The sequence below is a fragment of the Perna viridis genome, chromosome 1, assembly GCF_037379345.1.
Source record: "Perna viridis isolate PV_CMFRI_1.1 ecotype Kerala chromosome 1, ASM3737934v1, whole genome shotgun sequence".
NCBI lineage: Eukaryota > Metazoa > Mollusca > Bivalvia > Mytilida > Mytilidae > Perna > Perna viridis.
In genome coordinates this window covers 45,770,122-45,791,327 of record NC_142445.1, presented here as the reverse complement: position 1 = coordinate 45,791,327, position 21,206 = coordinate 45,770,122, and the positions used below count along the sequence as shown (strand labels likewise).

The 21,206-nt window shown below is 33.0% G+C and overlaps 1 protein-coding gene across 1 annotated transcript in view; it reads left to right on the top strand.

The window, feature by feature from the left end:
- The window catches only part of LOC148628992 (uncharacterized), a 78,433-nt gene that overhangs the window by 24,793 nt on the left and 32,434 nt on the right, over positions 1–21,206 (top strand). Inside the window, exons 10-17 of the mRNA XM_088542031.1 lie at positions 5,441–5,593; positions 5,716–5,869; positions 7,440–7,639; positions 16,547–16,763; positions 17,186–17,590; positions 17,964–18,173; positions 19,439–19,517; positions 20,953–21,131. Of these exons, the coding sequence (XP_088398157.1) occupies positions 5,441–5,593; positions 5,716–5,869; positions 7,440–7,639; positions 16,547–16,763; positions 17,186–17,590; positions 17,964–18,173; positions 19,439–19,517; positions 20,953–21,131 (1,597 nt within the window). The remainder of the gene's footprint in view (positions 1–5,440; positions 5,594–5,715; positions 5,870–7,439; positions 7,640–16,546; positions 16,764–17,185; positions 17,591–17,963; positions 18,174–19,438; positions 19,518–20,952; positions 21,132–21,206) is intronic.

The window sequence follows — 21,206 nt, the reverse complement described above, 5'->3', positions numbered from 1 at the left end:
TTTTAAGCCTGGCCAGTAGTAACTTTGCTGTAGTTGTCTATTCGTAGGTGATCAGCTGTTGATATGTTAAAGTATAGGCCTATGATTTCGTTTCTCTTTGAAACTGGTACGACTAATTGGTAATTGATTGTAGTGATTGGTCTTATTTTCGTCCCATTCTCTGTACAGTACTCCATTCACCATCTTAAATCTATTCCACTATCTCCATAAGATCTTGGTAATTCCTGAGTGTATTGAAATTCAGGTTATTGAGGATACTGTTTTTACTCCAATCTTATTATAATATCTACTATGTCAGGATCCTGCAGTTGTAGTTGTCGTATGGTTTCTTGCTCCCAAACATCCAACAAGATGTCATGTTTTCTGATTACTGTGTTGTTTTCAGCTTTCACTATACTCCTCGTTACTACTCGAACCTGGTGTAGTTCTTTTTCTCTAGAACTCCCTTCATCATCAGCATCAGTTTCTACTGTTTCATTACGACTCTGTTGGTTTTGGCAGGATTTTGCATGGCACTCTTGACAAGGCATCAGCATTTGTATGTTTTTTGTCCTGGTCGGAAAATTACTGTTAGATCATAGGTTCCTAAATCCTGTAGCCACCTCACTGTTTGGCGTGTAGGGTTTTTTTTCAAATTTTGCATCCAGCTTACAGCAGTATTATCAATTCGAAGAAGTACTTTCTGTTCATACCAGTATAAATAAAAATGTTTCAGGGCAGTGACTACAGCAAGAAGTTGCTTTCTTGTGACACAATAAGATTGTTCAGGTTTACTCAAGGCCTTATTCATTTAAGCAATATGTTCTTTAGAATCTTCCAACTCTTGAGAAATGAGAGCACCAACAGTCATCTGTGTCAAGAATGAGGAGTTTTCCTCGGATATGCGAGTATTGGCGAGTTCTTTTAGTGCGGTGAAAGCTTTGTCACATTCAGAGCTCCACAAAATCGAACTTGTGCAGATGCCTGGCTACATCTGCGAAAGACCTAACAAAGCGTCTTAGTATGATGCTAGCCCAAGAAAACTTCTAACATGTTTCACATTTCTAGGTACTGGCCATTCTTTAATAGCTTTGATTTTCTTAGGATCTGTGCTAATCCTTTCTTCAGAAACAATGTGGCCTAGAAATTTTACTTCTTTTAAGGAAACACATTTGGACGGTTTGAGTTTCAGGTTTGCTTCCAATAGGCGCTGCAGGACATTTTCTAATCTAGTGATACATTCAGCAAAACTGGACCCTGGAACAATGATATCATCCATGTACAAAAGACATTATCTTAATACATCTTCAATCAACCGTTCAAAGGTATTTGGACTATTAGTTGCACCAAGGGCATGACCGCAAACTGGTGCAAGCCCTGGCTGGTAGAGAGAGCAGTTTTCTCCCTGTCCGGTTCATGGAGTTCAATTTGCCAAAATTTGGAGTTTGACAATTCTTCTAGACAGTCATCTACTCGATGAAGCGCATAGGAGTCTTTCTTGGTCACACTGTTTAGGCCAGAAAAGTGTGGTTTGGTTAGTAACACAAGTGGTGCACACAATGGGCTATTGGATGGTTCAATTATTCCTCGCTCCAACATTTTACTTATTTCTTGCTTTTCTATTTCTCTTTTTCCTATTGGAAGTCTTCTAGGTGCAATTCTGTATTTTACTCTTCTCAATTTGTCTCCTATTATTCATAGAGCAGTTTCCTTTGCTGGTCTGGGGACCTCTCTTGAGCTTCTCAATTCTGTTAAGCAGCTGCTGTATAAGGGAATTACTATATGGGTTGCTAGGCATTGTTGTTATTTTGGTGTTTGCGTCAACTGAGTTTTGGGGTGTGCCTGTTTCTTGTCTTACATTCACTTTCCTCCTATCACCTGACTCTCCTAAAAGGGCCTTATACCATCCGATGAGGTCAACAGCTTCTGATACGTTTCTACACTATTTGTCAATGCATCTACACTTCATCTCAAGAGATATGTTCTTGTGTAACTGATTAAGGGCCGAAAGTTCTCCTTGTGCTCTGGTGGCAAGGTTACTGTAGGCTTTCTGTGCCATTTGGCGGAGGTCATCTCCAAAGGTGACAATAGGTTCATTTGGGTTTCTTGTTCTTGTTTCAAATCTGGATAGACATCTATTCTAATGTCTGGCATTCCCGAATCTCTGTTCCATATTTCTGACTAGTAAGTAATAGGATCATTTTTCGGCAGCAGTGAGGCTGATATAATAAGTCCTTGCAGGGCCTCTCAGACTTCAGCGAGAAGTAGAACTTTCTCTGTGCCAGACCACCTACCTAGTTCAGCACAGTCTTCAAAATGTGAAATGTACTCTTCCCAACTGTCTCTACCATTGTATGCCTCTGGTTTTATAGTCGTACCTGTTACAGGTGTATCCCTCAACATGCCAGCTTGATGGGTATTAAAATATCGCGGCTCGTTTTGGGTACACGTTGTTCATAGCTATATGTATAGGAGAACGTACAGACACGGGGTGGTACTTATTTGGTGTGTCTTTATTTCTTTGCATTCTGGCAAAAGGGTTCACGTCTTCCCGTCTAGGTTCATCTCTCCTGCGAATGACACCTTGACCGTCTACGTCTACGGCGGTTTCTCGGTCACCGTCCACCATTCGGAAAACAACCTCGGAATCGGGTAAATCGGCTCGTCTAGGCTAAAAACCACTAATTCCACTTCCCATAGGCTTCTATGCTAATTTCACAATATTCAATGGCTTCTCTGGACTTTACCTTAACTTTAACCTGCAGAGGACTATATATCAGCATGATTCTACATATGTCAGCTCACAATCCTCAGAATGGCATGTGGGGTTAGCAGACTTGCAGTGCAGTACTGGTCACCGGAAGTGAAGGGTCTATAAATAGCATGGGAAATCCCAGTGTTTTCACAAGATAGGGGTATATTTAAAAATCATTATGGAGATTAGGCTTCACATCACAAGAAGCAAAATGCACCTATAAAATGTACAGAAATGTTTTTCCTGTCAGAAACTGTTTAAATTTTTTAAATAAGATGAGAACTTTTTTCACAGCACTATGAGGAACAGGGGTAATTTCTGCGTAGGACTATTTTTGCGTACGTTCCAAATGCTCATTGGTTGAATTGGTGGTCTGTAACCTCTATCGCTACCGTTCTCGGAATTCTTTATTTCTTTTTCTATAATTTAGAAATTGTGATTTGGGTTTATTAAATTTTCTGGGCTGTGAACTCATTGGTGCCACGGAAAACTGTGGAATCACAATGAATAAATTTATTAACTTGGAACGTTATTTTAAAAAAAACATCTTTCAATAAATATAAATTTTCTACCACACTTCGTAGCCTAAATAGATATTCTAACTGGAAAACTGCAAAACTGGACGTGGATAAGATCTCTGGATGCTCCTGTAGTTTTTGGAACATCCCAGTTCTGATACCAGTTGTAACACGAGTGGGGCTCGCCGGACGACAGTAGCGGTTCCGTTCGGTTGACACTTCTTTTATTTACTCTTTCATTTGTAAGGATCATTATGATAAGCAAAATTCTCAATAACAAGGAAATCAACTTTATTCTGGTCCACAAGTTTCCATAGCACCATATGCGGGAACATATGTAGTCATTTATAACAAGTACATGTAAACAACGCATAGCATTTGGATTCTCATTGTGGTGGGGGATAACTGCCGGGAATTATAGCGTCTAACCCATATTTCTTATTATGACTTGAATTATATTATCTATATAACTGATATTAACCTTTCAAGGTGTGCTGTTTTGGTACATTCAACTTCGAAGATTGTCTATATAACTTTCTGTATATTTTGGCAAGTGTATGGGTTTGGCAGTTTCTGGGAAATACTCTGCGTGTTATCCGCTATTACACTGAGATTCTCTGTATTTATATATTCTGAAATTTCTTGACAGCCAATAGTAAACAAGAGTTGGACTCAAAAATTCCTGATAGCTAATAAAAAATTACAATAAATGACAGGAAAAATCCTTAAGTCTCAGGAATTCTGACAAAAATCCTGATGTCCCTTATAATATAGTTAGAGACAATAAATTTGCCTGAAAAGTAAATTAAGTTAAAGTAATGGGTTATAAAAACTTATTTTTACTTCAATTCTATGAAAATTAGCTCTATAAATTAATAGTTTGACTTTATGCTAAGTTGGGACTGCAGACGACGCGCTTACTAATTCCAAGAAAACTAGTTCCTTTAAGTTTGGTTATAGTTAACTCAAAAATACTTTAATAGCAATTCAAAGCAACTTTTATAGTGTAAAAATGAAAAATTAAACATGTCTTATGATTTTCTTATCATAATGTGGTACGTTCACAGTTGGAAAGAGTAATCAAGGGAACCAAGGTTATAGCGGTAATCAAAAGAATGTAATCCAGGGACAAAGACCAGACATGGAAAACAGACACACACAACAAAGAACATGAAGTAACTAAAATCATAAATACAAAGTAACAAAAGCAAATGAGCAACTCGGACTCCACTAACACCTGGGAGCATGGACCAGGTGCACCGATAGGGTGAGCGTCCTCTGCTTATCTAGAAACACACGCCGAGAACTAATGCGAAAAGCTATTTATATACTTGATCACATGACACAAACAGTATGGATGACAGCGAAATGAAAGTAGAAAATTTGCGATCAAAAAGTACACAGTTCGCAACAGTAAGAGTGTATGACACACAAATTACGTGATCTAGGTAAAAAAATCAAGTTATTGAAATGAAATGATTTGATTTTAACGAACTATTAAATGTTATTTTAGTTTTAAAAAAATGCCAAATATCGTACATGTGAGTACTCATCCCTAACAAATCAATTGATAATTTTGAACCTGATATTCAATTTCTTTTTCCACAGGTTTTTCTACAATAAAGTTTATAAAATTAGTCGTTGTTGTTTCTTCTGATGTCAGTTCACCGGTTTATTACAATATATGATGAGAGGTTACTCCTTGAAACACGTGTCATATCGAAATTTGCAATATATAAAACTGGTATTTTTTTTTTAACGAAATGCTATCGAAACAATGGAACAAGTCCATGTGTGATTTAAATCTTGTAAAATTTTACAAAGTTTCATGAAATAAATAATATGGAAATGATGACAAATTATTTAAAAAAAAAAGAAGAGACATATGGATTGTCCGAGAAAAACTCGCTTTAATACATAGACAAATTTTACCTACCAAAGCTGAATATTTGATCTTAAACATGATAATCACGAATCAATAAAAAATATTGAGATTGTTTTAAGAAATGAAATGTGACCCTCATATGATGGTGTGATTAAAACCTTCCAATAAAGAGAATACATTTGCAATTTCGAGAACTTCTTGTAGAGTATTGATTTTTCTAAATATGTTATAAGAATGTTAAACGATATTAGCAGAAACTTATTTATAAAATGATTAGTAAATTCGTTTGATCGGGTATTACAGATAGATTTGATTGTATCCACGAAAGTCCAGGCAGTAATACTGCATGGTTGGTATCAACATGAAAAACCAGTTTTAATTAAGAAGTTTACCGTTCAGTACGGTGTGAAGAAAGATAACTTGTCCTTCTACAGTGAAGAAAATGGACGTCCAAAGGTACTTTTTAGTTCTTAAAGTAAATAAAACTTTAGAAGAACAATCAGTTTATAAAGTGTAAAAGGGAAACAAGTTCAACATTGACCAGATAATGAACGTTCTTTTTTTTGTCCTTATTGCAGGTTTTCAATGTTAATGCAGAAATGAATGTAAATAGTTTTAAGAAGTTTTGGTTTTGGAATCGTCTGGTTGCTAGATACATCAAGATTAATGTAGTCGACTTTGATGGGCCTAGAGCATGTATGAAAGTAGAACTTGTAGGATGTTCAGTCTATAGTAAGTGTTATTCACTTATTGTTCACATAAAAGGGAATTAACCATTATTTTGTAGCATTTAATTAAATTATTTTTTACACTAACTAAGCTATCCACGCTAAAAGAAGATATATACAAGAAGAATAGAAAAAAATAAGTGCAGCTTTTTGACTGAAAAGTCCGATGAAAAAGGAGGAACAACCGTGACAAAAATGGAGATAATTTTGTGATAATGGAAACGAGAATTCTATTTATGTTAAAAAAAAGTCATGGCAGTAACCGTAAAAATTTGGAATGATGAGTCTTTTCCCATGAAGTACTGTAAATGAAAGTGAGCTATATCTAGAAAATTGATTGTTTTTTTATATTGCAATTTTAAATAAATCTTTTGTGCTGAAAGACCTTATACTCTTAAGTAAATGGAATATGACTACATTATCAATAATAGTTGGCAATGTAGATGTCAGATGTTTCAAAATATATGTTTAGGACAAGGATGGTTGTAGCAACATATTTTATGAAGGAAGGAAACCTGCATCTATGTAGAATACTGTATAAAGGCTAAAAACCACTAATTCCACTTCCCATAGGCTTCTATGCTAATTTTACAATATTCAATGGCTTCTCTGGACTTTACCTTAACTTTAACCTGCAGAGGACTATATATCAGCATGATTCTACATATGTCAGCTCACAATCCTCAGAATGGCATGTGGGGTTAGCAGACTTGCAGTGCACTACTGGCCACCGGAAGTGAAGGGTCTATAAATAGCATGGGAAATCCCAGTGTTTACACAAGATAGGGGTATATTTAAAAATCATTATGGAGATTAGGCTTCACATCACAAGAAGCAAAATGCACCTATAAAATGTACAGAAATGTTTTTCCTTTCAGAAACTGTTTAAATTTTTTACATAAGATGAGAACTTTCTTCACAGCACTATGAGGAACAGGGGTAATTTCTGCGTAGGACTATTTTTGCGTACGTTCAAAATGCTCATTGGTTGAATTGGTGGTCTGTAACCTTTAGGACAAGGATGGAAATCTATCTATTTTTGCCCATCATAAATTCAAATGAAAAAACAATATACCTTTAATGATTGAAATCATCTGGTAAACATTTGTTTACCTATTCATATCTTAATGCGAGAGTATTATATATTTGTATTTTGATTAAAAACTTATGTTTTTCTTATGTTTGTTCATGGTGGTCCTAAACATATGAACAAGGTTTCAAACACATATTCAATACATATTTTGCAATTTTACCCGTGTACCGTCTTTGCGTAGGATTATCCGACGCTACTTGTATGATCCAGAGACAAACTGAGAATAGATATTCTTTTGTTTAAAAACGTCGTCTCAATTTCCGTTCCGTATAATTTGTGTTTATTATGCTTTCGCTTATAGCACTTTTTTAAAGCGAAATATAGGAACTAGCTTTTATCATTGATGGTTTATTTTAGTAGCAAATATTAACAAATTAACGCTACTTAAAGCTGCAACATTTTATTTATACCACACATCAATGATTTTTCATTGATTTATCATTTTCGATATTTAAATACTGTTTAATTTTATTTTATCTAGAAAACACCCCCGAGCTAAGAAACATTTCAAAAATACTTGTTGGAAGTGAACCTGGTACATTGTTTTCTCCTACGTTTCCATCTAATTATCCTAGAGGACTAAAAATGAGATTCAGACTTGTTGGACACAAACAGTATATAAAACTGACAATAGTATACGTTGCCCTTGCTGAAACGGCTACCAAATCGTATCTGAGACAGGTATCTTCTGTTTTAATTTTCATTACTTAACAAAAATAATAATTGCATGAGAAATAAAACCATCAGTGTAACAAGTAAGATGTAAATCTTTAAACAATACTTATAAAAGTATCAAAGAACTTATAAATAAGAAAGTCCAGTTCTCACATCCATTCCAGACCTGAATATACGCTGTGTTAAGTTTTGTATCGTCTGGGAATATATTTTGTTTTCTAGTTTTGATCCAAGATCGTTACTTTTCAAATGTTACACATAAACGATTAGATATCCACAAATAGGTCTATTAATCTACAATATCCTCTATTCCAAATGGGTAGTTTACCACTGGCTATTAACCTTATTTGGGAACACAGATGTTTCGTCATGCATTGATGATGTATCGGAACAAACACAGAAGGTGCATTTAAAAACTAAACTTAAAGCTGCATTAGCTGTCATTTTCGTATATTTTTGTTTCTGTTGAAATATGCCTAAACTTTTAAATATTTCTACCAAATTGTACTTTCCGTGTACAATTTTATTTGGTATCCACAAATAAAATGCATTAATACATGAAATAGGTGTCGATACATTTATTTTCTTGCAAGACAAAAAGTCGACTTAGATAAATTCGTATGCATGTAGCTTCTGGTGACCTTAATGCGCGCATGTGCTGTAAGGGTCGATTCTTTAAAAAAAAATTATTGCAAAGCGAAAGTGGTTAATCAACGGCAAGGAAGACCGACGGACTCAAGCCTTAAAAGAAAAAAATTCGAAACTAACGCAAGGATCCTTTTGTAATTTACGTATAATGTGGTACAAATATGGACAGTAATTGTCATTATCTATTCGAAAACTAATCAAGAAATACATGAAATGAAATATAAACAAAACACGTGCTTACATGTGTCAGATATTATAGGGGGGAATCAATCTACTCGGAAATCCTCTTACCCTGTTTAATTCAATTTACATGACCTTCACCAACTTCTCCAGTTTAAAATTTAACTTGGAAAACAGTTCAGCAAATTATAGTCCATTTCAAATTCAGGCTCTGGAAATACACAAAAAATACTAAATGGAAATGTAAATGAACGTTTATAGATGAATGTGCAAATTAATAGAGTATTCAAAATTTTTTTTATTTATCTTTTTGCCAATAAAACATATAAACAAAATATTCACATATGTACCTAATATGCAGCCAAATAAGATAAATGTTTTCTGATGAGAAATCCTTAACTGTTGGGACAAACATTATTATAACTATTTCATGTTTTAGACCATTCCGGAATAGGTGATTGTTTTTGACAGCATGCATACCAACAAACACAATTTTATATTACCCTAAATATCTTTTTAGTCTTTTAATACTGCATGAATTTCCTATTGTGTGTTATATATTTATCTTCCTCGTCCCATGTATGTAAAAGAAATTCCTTTATAAAAAGTTGGAGGCTTCAATTTGACATTTTCCTTGCATAATTTGCTTGAAGATGGAGTTGTTGGTGGAATTATAGAAGTTATTGCTGTTGTTGGAGTTGTGGGTGGTAATGTAGATTGTTGAGTGCATTCCATAGGAACATCTGAACATGTGTTGCTATGACAAGTTACATCCAATTCAATAAGTGCTCTAAGGTTTTTATCAATTTCTTCAATGCCATTTTTTAAATAGTGATTTGTCAGCTTCCTGTTTAGAATATCTCTCCTGAACAAAATCTGAGATTTCAATGCCCTTATCATGTCTTTCTTAAGCAATATTTTTTTTTCGAATAACCTTCCTTTTTATTTATGGTTCTCCATATACCCCCAAATCTTTCTATTGATTCAGTAATAGCAACTTCTAGGTCTTCTATTTTTTTTTGCCTCTTCTCTTCCAATCTTTTCTAAATGATATGACGCTCTTTTTCTAAACCAAATTAATCCCTAATGTCTTCTTCTTTAAGATTTTCGGCATCAATTCTAGAAGATTTAATATTTGATCTCTCTTCCTCCTAAGATTTTACTATTTAACCACTCCATTGTTTTATTATTTTTCAATAAAAGCTCGGTATTAAGGGTAGTTGTGTTGATATTTGGAGAACTAATTTTGTGTAGATCAAGCTGGCCCATTAATCTTTCTAAAGCAATATTTGAGGAAGGACAGGTGGAACTTTCTATCCTTGTTTTTTTTTCATTTACACTGTAGTATTTTCTTTTTGGTAAAAATCCTTGAAAAAACTTTGAAAAAATACATTAAAACGATTTCCTTTATAATTCATAATAGGTACATCTATTCCACAAGATTCTAAATACTTTTTTTAAAAACTTACTGCTTCACAAACTTTACAACTTATACAACTTCATTGTATAGAAGCTTAGATATTCACCTTAGCAGGCTTCCTTAAAGATTCACCTTTATTTCTAAACAGTTTTTCAAATTGTACTCCCTCCTCCTGTTCATTAAGCTTAACAACGTTTTCTGCTTCACTCGCAAACTGAATTAAAGGATGTGCACTGCAATTAAATTCATTAAATTCAAAATCACTGTCATTATCATCATTATCTTCTCTGAGTAACATGTTTCCTTTCAATTCTGTAGCGTTTCTATCAGTCATTATGTTTTTCAATTTTTCTAACTTAATGTTTTATTAGTAACATCACTAACCATGTCCAATGTAGCATCAACATAATGTACAGCAGTAACACTTGATATTTCCTTAATGCCTGTAATAGTTATTTCTGCTTTAAACATTTTTAAAGGCCTATTAAGGACAAAAAGTTTGTATAAAGTGTTTAGAACACATCTAACAGAAGCTATGTAAGCTTTTTTTATATATTTTTCAATACATCTAACTTGTCTTAATTTCAGTAATTATTATACTATAACACTATGTTGCAAAGGAGATAAGTTATACATATTAACCAAAAACAACACTACCAATTAAATTGTATGGCACATGATATGAATTTCCTCACAGCTAAAAATGTTAATGATGCTGCTTTTGATATCATTTTGCTTAGATTAGAATGTACTACGAGTAAGGGAGCTAACTCATGTCATAATGTAAATTTCTATAAAAAAAATATATTTTTGTGTAGAAGAAACTATGAAAAAAACAATTAATGCAGAATTTTGTTTTTTGGGGTTTTTTTGTTGTTTTTTTTTTGTTTTTTGTTTTTTGTTTTTTTTGATTTTTTTTGTTTTTTGTTGTTGTTTTTTGTTGTTGTTTTTTTTTTTTTGTTTTTTGTTTTTGTTTTTTTTTTTACAATCCACCTAAGACTTGTACTTTTGGCTGTTTTAAAAGTAAAGGACACACTGGAGAACTATGTTGCAAAGGGAGAAAATTGATGAATATTTGGTTAAGGTCTCACTAACCACTTCTAACGTTTCAATTACTTTACATGTTAAAAAAGTAATTTTCAGTCTCACTGTGAATTCCCATTACGCTAATGCTAATTATGCTAATGGTACGATGATTGTAGAAATTCTTCACAAAATTTACTTGAATATTTAATACTGAAAATCCACATTTTTACCTCTTCTGCTAACTGACAGCATGTAGGCAAATTACTCACACATGTAAACAATATTCATACACTTTTGTAGTTAATTACATATATGATTTTAAATACACATTCTCAGCTTTATTTTGACTACTTTTAATCATAATACACACAAATAATGCACTTACAATGCATATGTCTAGGTTCAGTGTGTTTTTGGTACTACATAGGGGGTGGCCATTTGACCCGGAAGTGGTTAGTGAGACCTAAACAATTTCAATTTATTTCAAATTAACCATGTTAAACCATCATCTGCAACCCACCTTTATTAATTCATTTGGAACTTTACTAAATAACTCGTAAAAGGGGTTAAATTAATCATACATGTATTGTATTGCCTTTACCTAATGTATATTCTCCATCTTTATAACAATTATGTTATCATAAAAATGTCTGCCTTTCTTAGTAGTTGAATCCTTCATAAGTGTGATGTCTTTATTACAATTGATGACTTCTTCCAATTTTTATTGCATATTGACCAACCTTCCCTAATCAATTTATGAATTGTTGAAATTGATGGCAGTTGTAGAATTTCCTCGTCAGTAAAAAATTTAATGATGCTGCTTATAACAGACGACATGTTTCGAATAGAAATATTATTTCCTAAACAGCTAAATACACTTTGCCTCATTTTGTAAGAATTAGAATTACCTCTTTCTGAATCTTTACTTTCAATATATGTACATGTATCATTTTTACCAGTATCAAAGTACAATTTCTATTCTCTTGTTCCTATATAAATTTGTTTTGCTAATATATTTCTTCTTTCAATAAATGAGTGTCATGTCTAAAAATATTACACTGGATAGTTTTGTCTTCAACATTTACACATTTATCTTCAATTTTCACAGTCTGGCAGCATCCCGAATTAACTTTCATATGATTTTCTCTTAAGAAAGATATTTCACTTTTAAAATCGTTAATAATTTTTGTTCTTCTAATAACCTTCTTCTCATTTCCGGTTTTTCTCTTGTGCACTTTTCTTCAAAATACTAATGATGTTAATATGGGTGTATATGTATCTAGTCCTATACTTTCTGGGAAAATTATACTCCTCAAGTTCATAGGAAAATAGTTCATGATTTTTGTCCACCCTTAACAATCGCACTGTATGTGTCACAGTTTTTACTTTCTTCTCAATACTTGAAGGAACTACCTCCTATTTATTTATTTTGCGGCTACGCATACCCAGTGATGAAGGATATTTCTAGAACTACATCCCTATACCTCTTTGCATAATCAAGAAACGGGATAGCATTTCCATTTGTCAAACGAGTAATAGAGATGAGTAAAGGTGGAAGGTGTTCCATGTTAGTATTGCATTGCTTCATTTAAAGAAGCTAGGGATAAAACGATAAGCAGTGTGATTTTTAGAGAAGCATTTAATGAAATACAGTTAATTGTTTGCAAAGCTAGCTATCTCACCTTTCACACACTAATATTTTGTTTTGGATTTCCAATTAATGATGACAGATTATAGACATATCAATCTTTATTGGTTCTTACATAATACCATAAAATACCAAAGAGACTCTATGTTCAAATAAAAAATAAAATTTACAATATACTTCATATTACAGTAATTGCTATATACATATAGAGAAATAAACATACATGTACATGTTGAATAAAAATCCATTTCAATTATAGCTTGTTTTTAAAAAAAATTGAGAATAACCAAAAGTTTTGATGTGAAATTCTTATTCATCACTATAATCAGACAGTTAATATACAACTAAATTTTTTATTAAGATAGGAAGATAATAAAACTTTTTTCTCAAAATAGTAAGAAGGGAAAGAATAAAACGTATTCACAAAATAGTAAGATAGGGAGATAATAAAACTTTTTATCAACATAAAAAAATAATTTAAGTTAAAAATCAAGACTAGCCAGCATCAATATTTAGAGATGAATTTACTGGTTTTGCTTTCTACGCTTGATATAGTTGAAGATATTATGAGGTGAAGAATCCGCATCACTTTGCTCATTACTATCTTCAGGAATAATCAAGGGAGGAAGGTGAAATTTTAGTTCATCACTGGAATCGGATTGTAAATTTAGAGCAGTGTCTCTCCAACTCACCTCATAGCCAATAGCAGGCTGAGTTTCATCGTCACTGCCAAATTACATTCTGATTCAGGTGAAGGAAAAGGAGAATCAGAGTGTGTAAGAATCATTGAGTTATATAAACTGGTTCGAAAACCAATTTGAGGTTGTGTTTCATCTGAATCAATAAAACTTGCACTGACTGATTCACCTACATGGTCATTGGCGTACCCTGATTCTGAACAATAGTTGACTTTCAAAATCATTTTCAGAATGTTTTGAAAGTAACTTTGTAACAAAATCAGATAGAGTATCATCACCAGATGAAAAGCCTATGACGTCAATCAGCTGATTGTTTTCCGATGAAGACTCATTTGATGATGTCTCTACAAAATCTAAATAAAAAAAATCGTCATCATCAACAGCAGCGATTATGCTTGCCTTCTCCCCACATGTACGGCAAGTGCAGTCTCCTGGATATGTGCAGGAATCGTGAAGTTCCTCAGCGATATTTTTATCTTGGAGAACTCCAAAATATTCACCAAACATAAATCTGTACATTTATACTGCTTTAGCATCACCACCTTTTGGAAACTCCATCCAAACAAAATCTTTTAATAAGACCACTTCTAGTCATTTTTTGTAAAATCACATAATATGAAGGTTTCATTCATACGATCCTGTGGCCCTTTTCACAAAAAATCGTAAGAGTAAAATTAGTCGTGAGTTTTGACGTAACAATACTTTTATTTACTATGACTTCATAACTTACGACTAATTTTACACTTACGATTTTTTGTGAAAAGGACCACTGCTGAATTAATAAAAGAGTAATCAAGAGAAGCAAGGCCACAGCGGTAATCAGAAGAATGTAATCCAGGGACAAAGACCAGACATAGAAAACAGACATACACAACAACGAACATATAATAACTAAAATCATACAAACTCCACTAAAAACTGGGAGCATGGACCAGGTGCACCGATAGAGTAAGAGTCCTCTGCTTTTCTAGAAACACCCGCCGAGTTGCTCATAAAAAGTCAAGTCCGTGGTAGACTAACGAGGAAACGAAAACCATGAACCGTTGAATAAATCAGTTTTCATGGTGCAGATGGATACACCACAACGATCCACGAGTTCATGATGACGACAATAAAACTTATGTAGTGATGACCTCAATGTTGTAGCAACATAACCCTGTTCCAGAAGCCCATTTGTCAGAGTTCTAGAGCGACACAAAAAGCCCGCGCAGCCTTGGCAAGCTCCGGCACAACGCACGAGCCGCGATACGAACACTCCACACACTTTCCTTAGTTAGGTTATTACAACAAAGTACATCTTAACAAGCATCCAAATAAGATTTTGTTTCCAATATGCATCTAAATATATACCAATCCAAATGATTTAATAGAGTTAACTAATTCATTGGCGGAAACAGGAGGTGCAAGGGGTTAGTACCCCTTTTTTTTTTATTATACTTTTTTTTCATTTTCATGTGTAAAATTAACAAAATATGGTAAATAATATCATAATATCATAACATATCCCTTTTTAGAGGAACGAAAGCTTGCTTCCATCCTTTTCAAATTGTATAGATCCTCCCCATGCTAATTTCAAAATATAAAATAGAAATTACCATACATACCATTAAATGAGATGTAAAGGTTAACTTTGTATTCGTCTGTATGGTAATTAATGTTGAAGAATAATAGCAGGTGGTTCTTACTTAGGGGGAAGACAGTATCCAGAATAAACTGCTTATTTTTTTTTTAATAATTTACTTTAATGTCCATTCGATATTTTTTTTTGGGGGGGGGTGGATTGCAAATTGTTTGGAAAATTATCGTCCTGAGCTTGGTCACACTTTAATTGGCATTTATTATAATGGTGTTTTGCATAATCCACAAACTATCATCTGTCATAAAGAATGAACAGATAAAGTTAAACTTGAGGACAAAACAGCTTTGGTTACCACCCCCATTTTCAGGATAAAATTATAGTTTGAAAATATACATAAAAAACTAACACACAAACAGTAAAATGTTTGTATTGAATATTCAGTGCGAATATATATAAATCTTATATTGCAATTTAAATTAAGTTGAGTCGTCATGTATATCATATAGAACAAGACTTTATAAAAGGGAGATAACTGCTATCATGAATAATTGTAAAAATGACAAATTCATGTGAATTGCACTAAAATAACGCTTGAACTCAATCATTCTTAAGTATAAAACTCAATTTCATCGCTTCAAGAAAAGTGCCAACGGGTGCCGTTCATTACTTCATTTTTTATTTGCTAAGAAGCATGATGGATGCGGCAAACACTTTTATCACAAAATCATAATTTTAAAATATTTAAAGATTGTCAACCGTTTACAATTATGAGTAATACGTATAAATTATAAATAAATTATAATAGAAACAACAGACTTACCTTGTCTAGTGCGCATGAGAAATAAAAAACAATTCAAGTAACCACGTGAAGCATGACCCCGCGGAATCAGCTGATTGAGTCAATATTTACCGTTGGGTTATCTGCCCTTTTACTACTCTCTTCAGTTCCAATGGCTGTCACCTGAAGTAGCCACCTGTGTATCCATTATTGTTATTTTTTTCCCACGGTGAAAGTATTTTTAACCTAGGTGATTGTCATGTCGGCAATCTTCGAAGGTAATGGCGAAATATAATTAGATCAGACCTATCGACCTTCTTTGATTAAAAATTATTTAAAAAAAATATTAAAGTTTTCACAATATTCTGTAGGTATTATCGGCATTGATTGCTTCAATTGCAATACTACGGACATATTTCATTGAATCCGCAAAACTGAACAAATTCGGCAGCTAATGCATCTTTTAAATGATAATAACTATGCAAGAAACAATATATTTTGCAGAAAAACAAACTAGACTAAGTTCTAATTTGGTAATTAGCAACTCTTTTTGAGTGTGTTGATTTTTTAATTGCATGTCACAAGATAAGGACTTTATGTTACAAATATACTTTACATACACGCACAGAATAAATCAATATCAAACTCGCAAAAAAATGTGTTATCTATTTATCTATGCTAAGAGGTTTCAATAAAGAAAAGCAAAATGTTCAAATATCACTTGTAAATATACAGTCAATGCATCTTGACTGCTCAAATAGAACGGTTGCAGTATAAAATAAATTTGAAGTCAATATATCGGTTAAAAATACAGAAGGGTAAGCTTTTCCTGCTCCATAAACTAATGTATGAATGTTATTTCTACCAAAGGGGAGTGTTAATAAAATTCCTCAATTAAGTTTGAATATCAAAGAAGAAAAACAAATTGTGTTTCAGATAGGCAATACAGATATCAACCCAATATACTGCAAAGATAATTTAGCAATCGATATTGGCACTGAAAACCGCATTATAATTAGTTATGAAGACCAAAGAAGATATCGATATGCTTCCTTCATATCCTCAACAACTTATGTCAACATAAGTTTCACAACATGTTTCCAGTATAAACTAACAGATGGATTAATGTTTCAACTGCAGTACGAAACTGTCGGTAAAGTTGCCGTCTTTCCTTCAAATTTATGCCAAACAACGTGAACTCTAATGAAGAAATAAAAAGCTAAAAAAAACTCATTTATAAATGTTTAATACATAACCAAGACATTTGCACACAAACATTACTAAGTCGTTAAGCGATGTTTTAACCTTATCTGAATGGAGATATGCATCTGTTATGGTTCAATGTTGATAAGTCATTAAGTAGACCTAGGCTATTGAAAAGAAGGTCCGGAATAAAAATCGATATCCTAATAAATGTTTCCATTTTAATTGCATGATCTGACTGAAAGTATGAAAACATTAATATCCATTTAGCCACAGCGTGTAATCTTTTTTTTTATTATTCAATTCTGTTTTTGTTGATATGATATCAGTTACAATAAGCTAATCATTTCGGTTGTTTTCATACCACTATAGATTATCCAGGATGTGGCATTGACGGTTCTGTTCAGGTGGTGTGCAATTTAAAGTCAGCTTATGTTGCTTCTTACCTTTATCCATCGATGTTTACAATTTCACCGTCTAATATATGGAAAATAGAAGGACAGCCTGGTCAGTACATAGAATTATATATTATTGATCTAAACGTATTTGGTGAGACTAGAACTGACACTTTTATAGAGATCTTCGACGTTGATAAAAGTGGAAAAAAGCGTGAATCACTCGGTAGGTTTACTAAAACAATTCCGCATAAAACTTTGAAATCAAGTTGGCATCGAATGGAAATGGAATATAGGATTGTCAGTGGCGTAAACGGTAGAGGTTTCTTTGGACGGTACGAAACAAAACGATTCCAACAGTTCCAGACTTTTTCAAATGAACGTAAGTACAAATCATAATGATAAATGAAGAAAAAGAATTAACTCATCTATAAATCAAAATGTTGTAAGTAAAACTTTCGTTCTCTTTTAAGTCTAACTGAGTTACTGGTAAATCAGTGCGCTCGATGATTGCCTATTTATTTTTTATCTGCTGAGATACGTTTCAAACTGTTAATGTCATACTTTACACTGAAGTCAGAGTCCATTTTTTTTACAAAAATGTCCTTTTTAACCCTCGTCTTCTGAAATAATATTAGGCCATCACCTAAGTCTTGTCGATGAAATATATGTCACAGCTATGTCTTCAAAGATTTCTACCATAGCTTCTGTGTTTTGAAAGTTCTAGACGCCTTAAGTATTTATCCCTTTATCAGGCTGTAATACAGGTCAGTACTGGTTTCAACAGAGCTGTTATACGTTTAGTAACATTTCTTATGGTGATCATCAAAGAGCGGAGAAAGAATGCCAGAATGATGATAGTCATCTAGTTGCCATTGGTTCTGAAGAAGAACAGAAATTTCTTTTTTCAATATATATACATCTGGTATCGTTTGAACCTGCTACAGATTATTCGGTTCATATAGGTACAAATACTTCTTAATCTTAATTCTTATTGAGTCTAGTTTTAAACAAGTATTTTGGGTTTTTTTTTTTATTTATTTATGTTCAGGATATTTCATATCATATGAGCTTAGACCGTAACAAATGAAGTGAAAGAGTACAGCACCCTTTTGCAAAGAATATCACAGTTTTTTTTATGTAGGATTGAATGCCTTTAAAGGAATTAAGTGGGTAACAAATCAGACTAATTGACTCACAAACTAAAAAAAATTCTACAGGTTCACTTTGTGATTGTTTTTATACGATGAATAAATATTTTGGGCAGTTTTTCAAAAATGTGTTCCCACATGTAAAACTTGAAATTAAAACAAAACATAAAGTTTTCATACATAAGTTCAAATTAATACACATTTATCATGTAAAAATATATTGTATAGCAATATAGTATATAGAAAGCAATGCAACGTCAGCGTGCATTAAATTTTCATATTGCACTAATGCAAATATATTTTAACTTTGTTACTAAAGTTCATTTTAAAAATTAATTATATTGCCATACAAAAAAGGGGGTTATTGCATGAATACTGGAGAATTATATCCCTCGTAAACTGGTGCAATATACAATTCTAATCGGTATAATATTCGCCATTATTCATGCAATAACCCTACAATAATAATTCCCTAAAAAATTATTTTACTTCTCAACATACATATTTGTAAATGTATTTACTATTTATCTATGTGTTAAATTCATAGATCATATATTGTAATCAATTTAATTTTCAATCTCATTGGTTCGTATAGTTATATTATATCAAATTATGTCAACCTGGTACTTTATTCCTAATACAATCCATTGTTCATGTTATATTTATTTTGCACTTGACTACATAATGGTTCAGACTATTGTTCGGCAATTTTGTTTTTACCCTTTTTTGTAAGATAAGATTTTTCGCCAAAAAGCTAGTTGTGTATGTTTTTGGTTTTAAATTTATTATGTATATATTATATATATATACAACGTCGCAGAATGTGACGACTCCCATCGCTACACTGCTCCATCGGATCAAATTGATACAGGGAAGATAACGTAAACTTATAGAAGGGTCTGAAAAATTCCCAACGATGTTTAGAACTGTCAAATTTGCGAAGCAAATATTTGGTCGTTCCCTCCGCGGGACTCGAACTCGTACCGCTGTGACATCTATGGCGACACCGCCTGCACTAAGTCCAGCGCCCTAGATATATATATATAGTTAGTTTGTAAAAACGAACTTTCTTAACACAGGTCTACTCAAACAGAATTCTTCAAAAATATTCACAGATTTCCGCTGGACAAATGGCGAAACTATGGTCTACACAGCATGGTAATATGTTTTGAATCATTTGTTTGGTTGCCGTTACAAACTTAATTTCAATTGATAATATCATCAGGAAGAAATTCAAGATAATTCAAGAATTTCAAGAGAAAATTCAAGAGACCAAGATTCCTGTGAAAATCAAAAGAATTCAATAAAGGGACAAAGATCTGACATGGAAAACAGCTAAATACAACAAAGAACATAAAATAACTAAAATAATACATACAAAGTAACAAAAGTAAATGAGCAACTCGTACTCCATAAAAAACTGGGAGCATGGACCAGATGCATCGGTAGGATAAGCGTCCTCTGCTTTTCTAGAAACAGCCATCGAGTTGCTCGTAAATAGTCCGGGGTAGACGAAATAGGAATGGAAAACTTTGACACGTTGAAGTAATCAGTTTTCATGGTGTAGATGGATACAACATAACGATCCACGAGTTCATGACGACCATAAAACTTCTGTAGTGTGACTTTCAATCTTAGGGGTAGATGCGATGTATCAGATCCCGAAACTAGGATTGTTTAACGATAAAGCGTCATCTATATAGCGGAAACTGAGATTAAAGGATCTAGCTAAACGATGTTCTTTCTATTGGATCAGAACAGATATAAAGTCAGCCTCGTAAGAGTGAAGGAATAGGTCATCAAGTAGAGGAGCACTATTTGTTCCCATTGGAATGCCGACCGTTTGTTGAAAAACGCGTCCACCACACTGGACAAATATATTGTCGATAAACAAGTCCACCATTTTGAAAACATCTTCGGTATATTTGGAAGATGATTCGGAATTATTTTTTACAAAGTATGAGGAATCTCTACCAAGAACTACATATTTATATCTAGGTGTACGGTCTTTTTTGGAGTAACAAAGACGTGTAACGTTTTTAAGTCGGGATTTTAACTGAGTATGATTTTATAAATTATAGGTTTTAATGCTATTATATTCTGATAATAATCTTGAATTGAGGATTTCCAGAAGATCTTTTGAATTTTTCAGGATCCACATTGAATAATACCACTACGGGAGTAACAAGTGTTGTGGTAGGTCTTGTAAACAATTGAATCAGTAAATAATAAGCCCTAATTTAATTCCTGAATGAGGTAAATCGGTAATATAACGGTGTCAATGTTTTAATGAACACAAATGGAATACCACCAATTGCGTTTTCATTTAGTACTTCCGGCATAGATGGACTAAATTACACACTGTTTGTGTTATGTTGTTTAAGTTGTTGTTTGTGTGTTTTTATTTAGTATTTTCTGCATTGTTTTTGTACAAGATGTACTTACTTTCGTTCATATATCTTCTGCATTACTACCTCATATTACAAAGAGCCATGAAATAACTAAGACCTTAAAACACGAAATAACGAGGCAAACTAATTTAATTTAAAAAAATATTTTTTTCTTTAATGGACATGTACTTTCTATGCATTAGGTTTGAAGGTTCGTCCAACGCATTGCCTCAGCCTGATGGATTTCAAGATGAGTTGTGCACAGTAATGATTTTAAACAGTGCCCATAATGTTCGGAATTGGCATGATATTCCATGTAGTTACTCCAGAATTCACTCCTTTGTATGTGAAAAAGAAATGAATGTTAACAAGACAAAAACAGGTGAACTATATACAGTTTATTTTTAGTATTTCTTTCAGAAAATTTCATGCTCTTTTTGGATACGACTTATGTAAA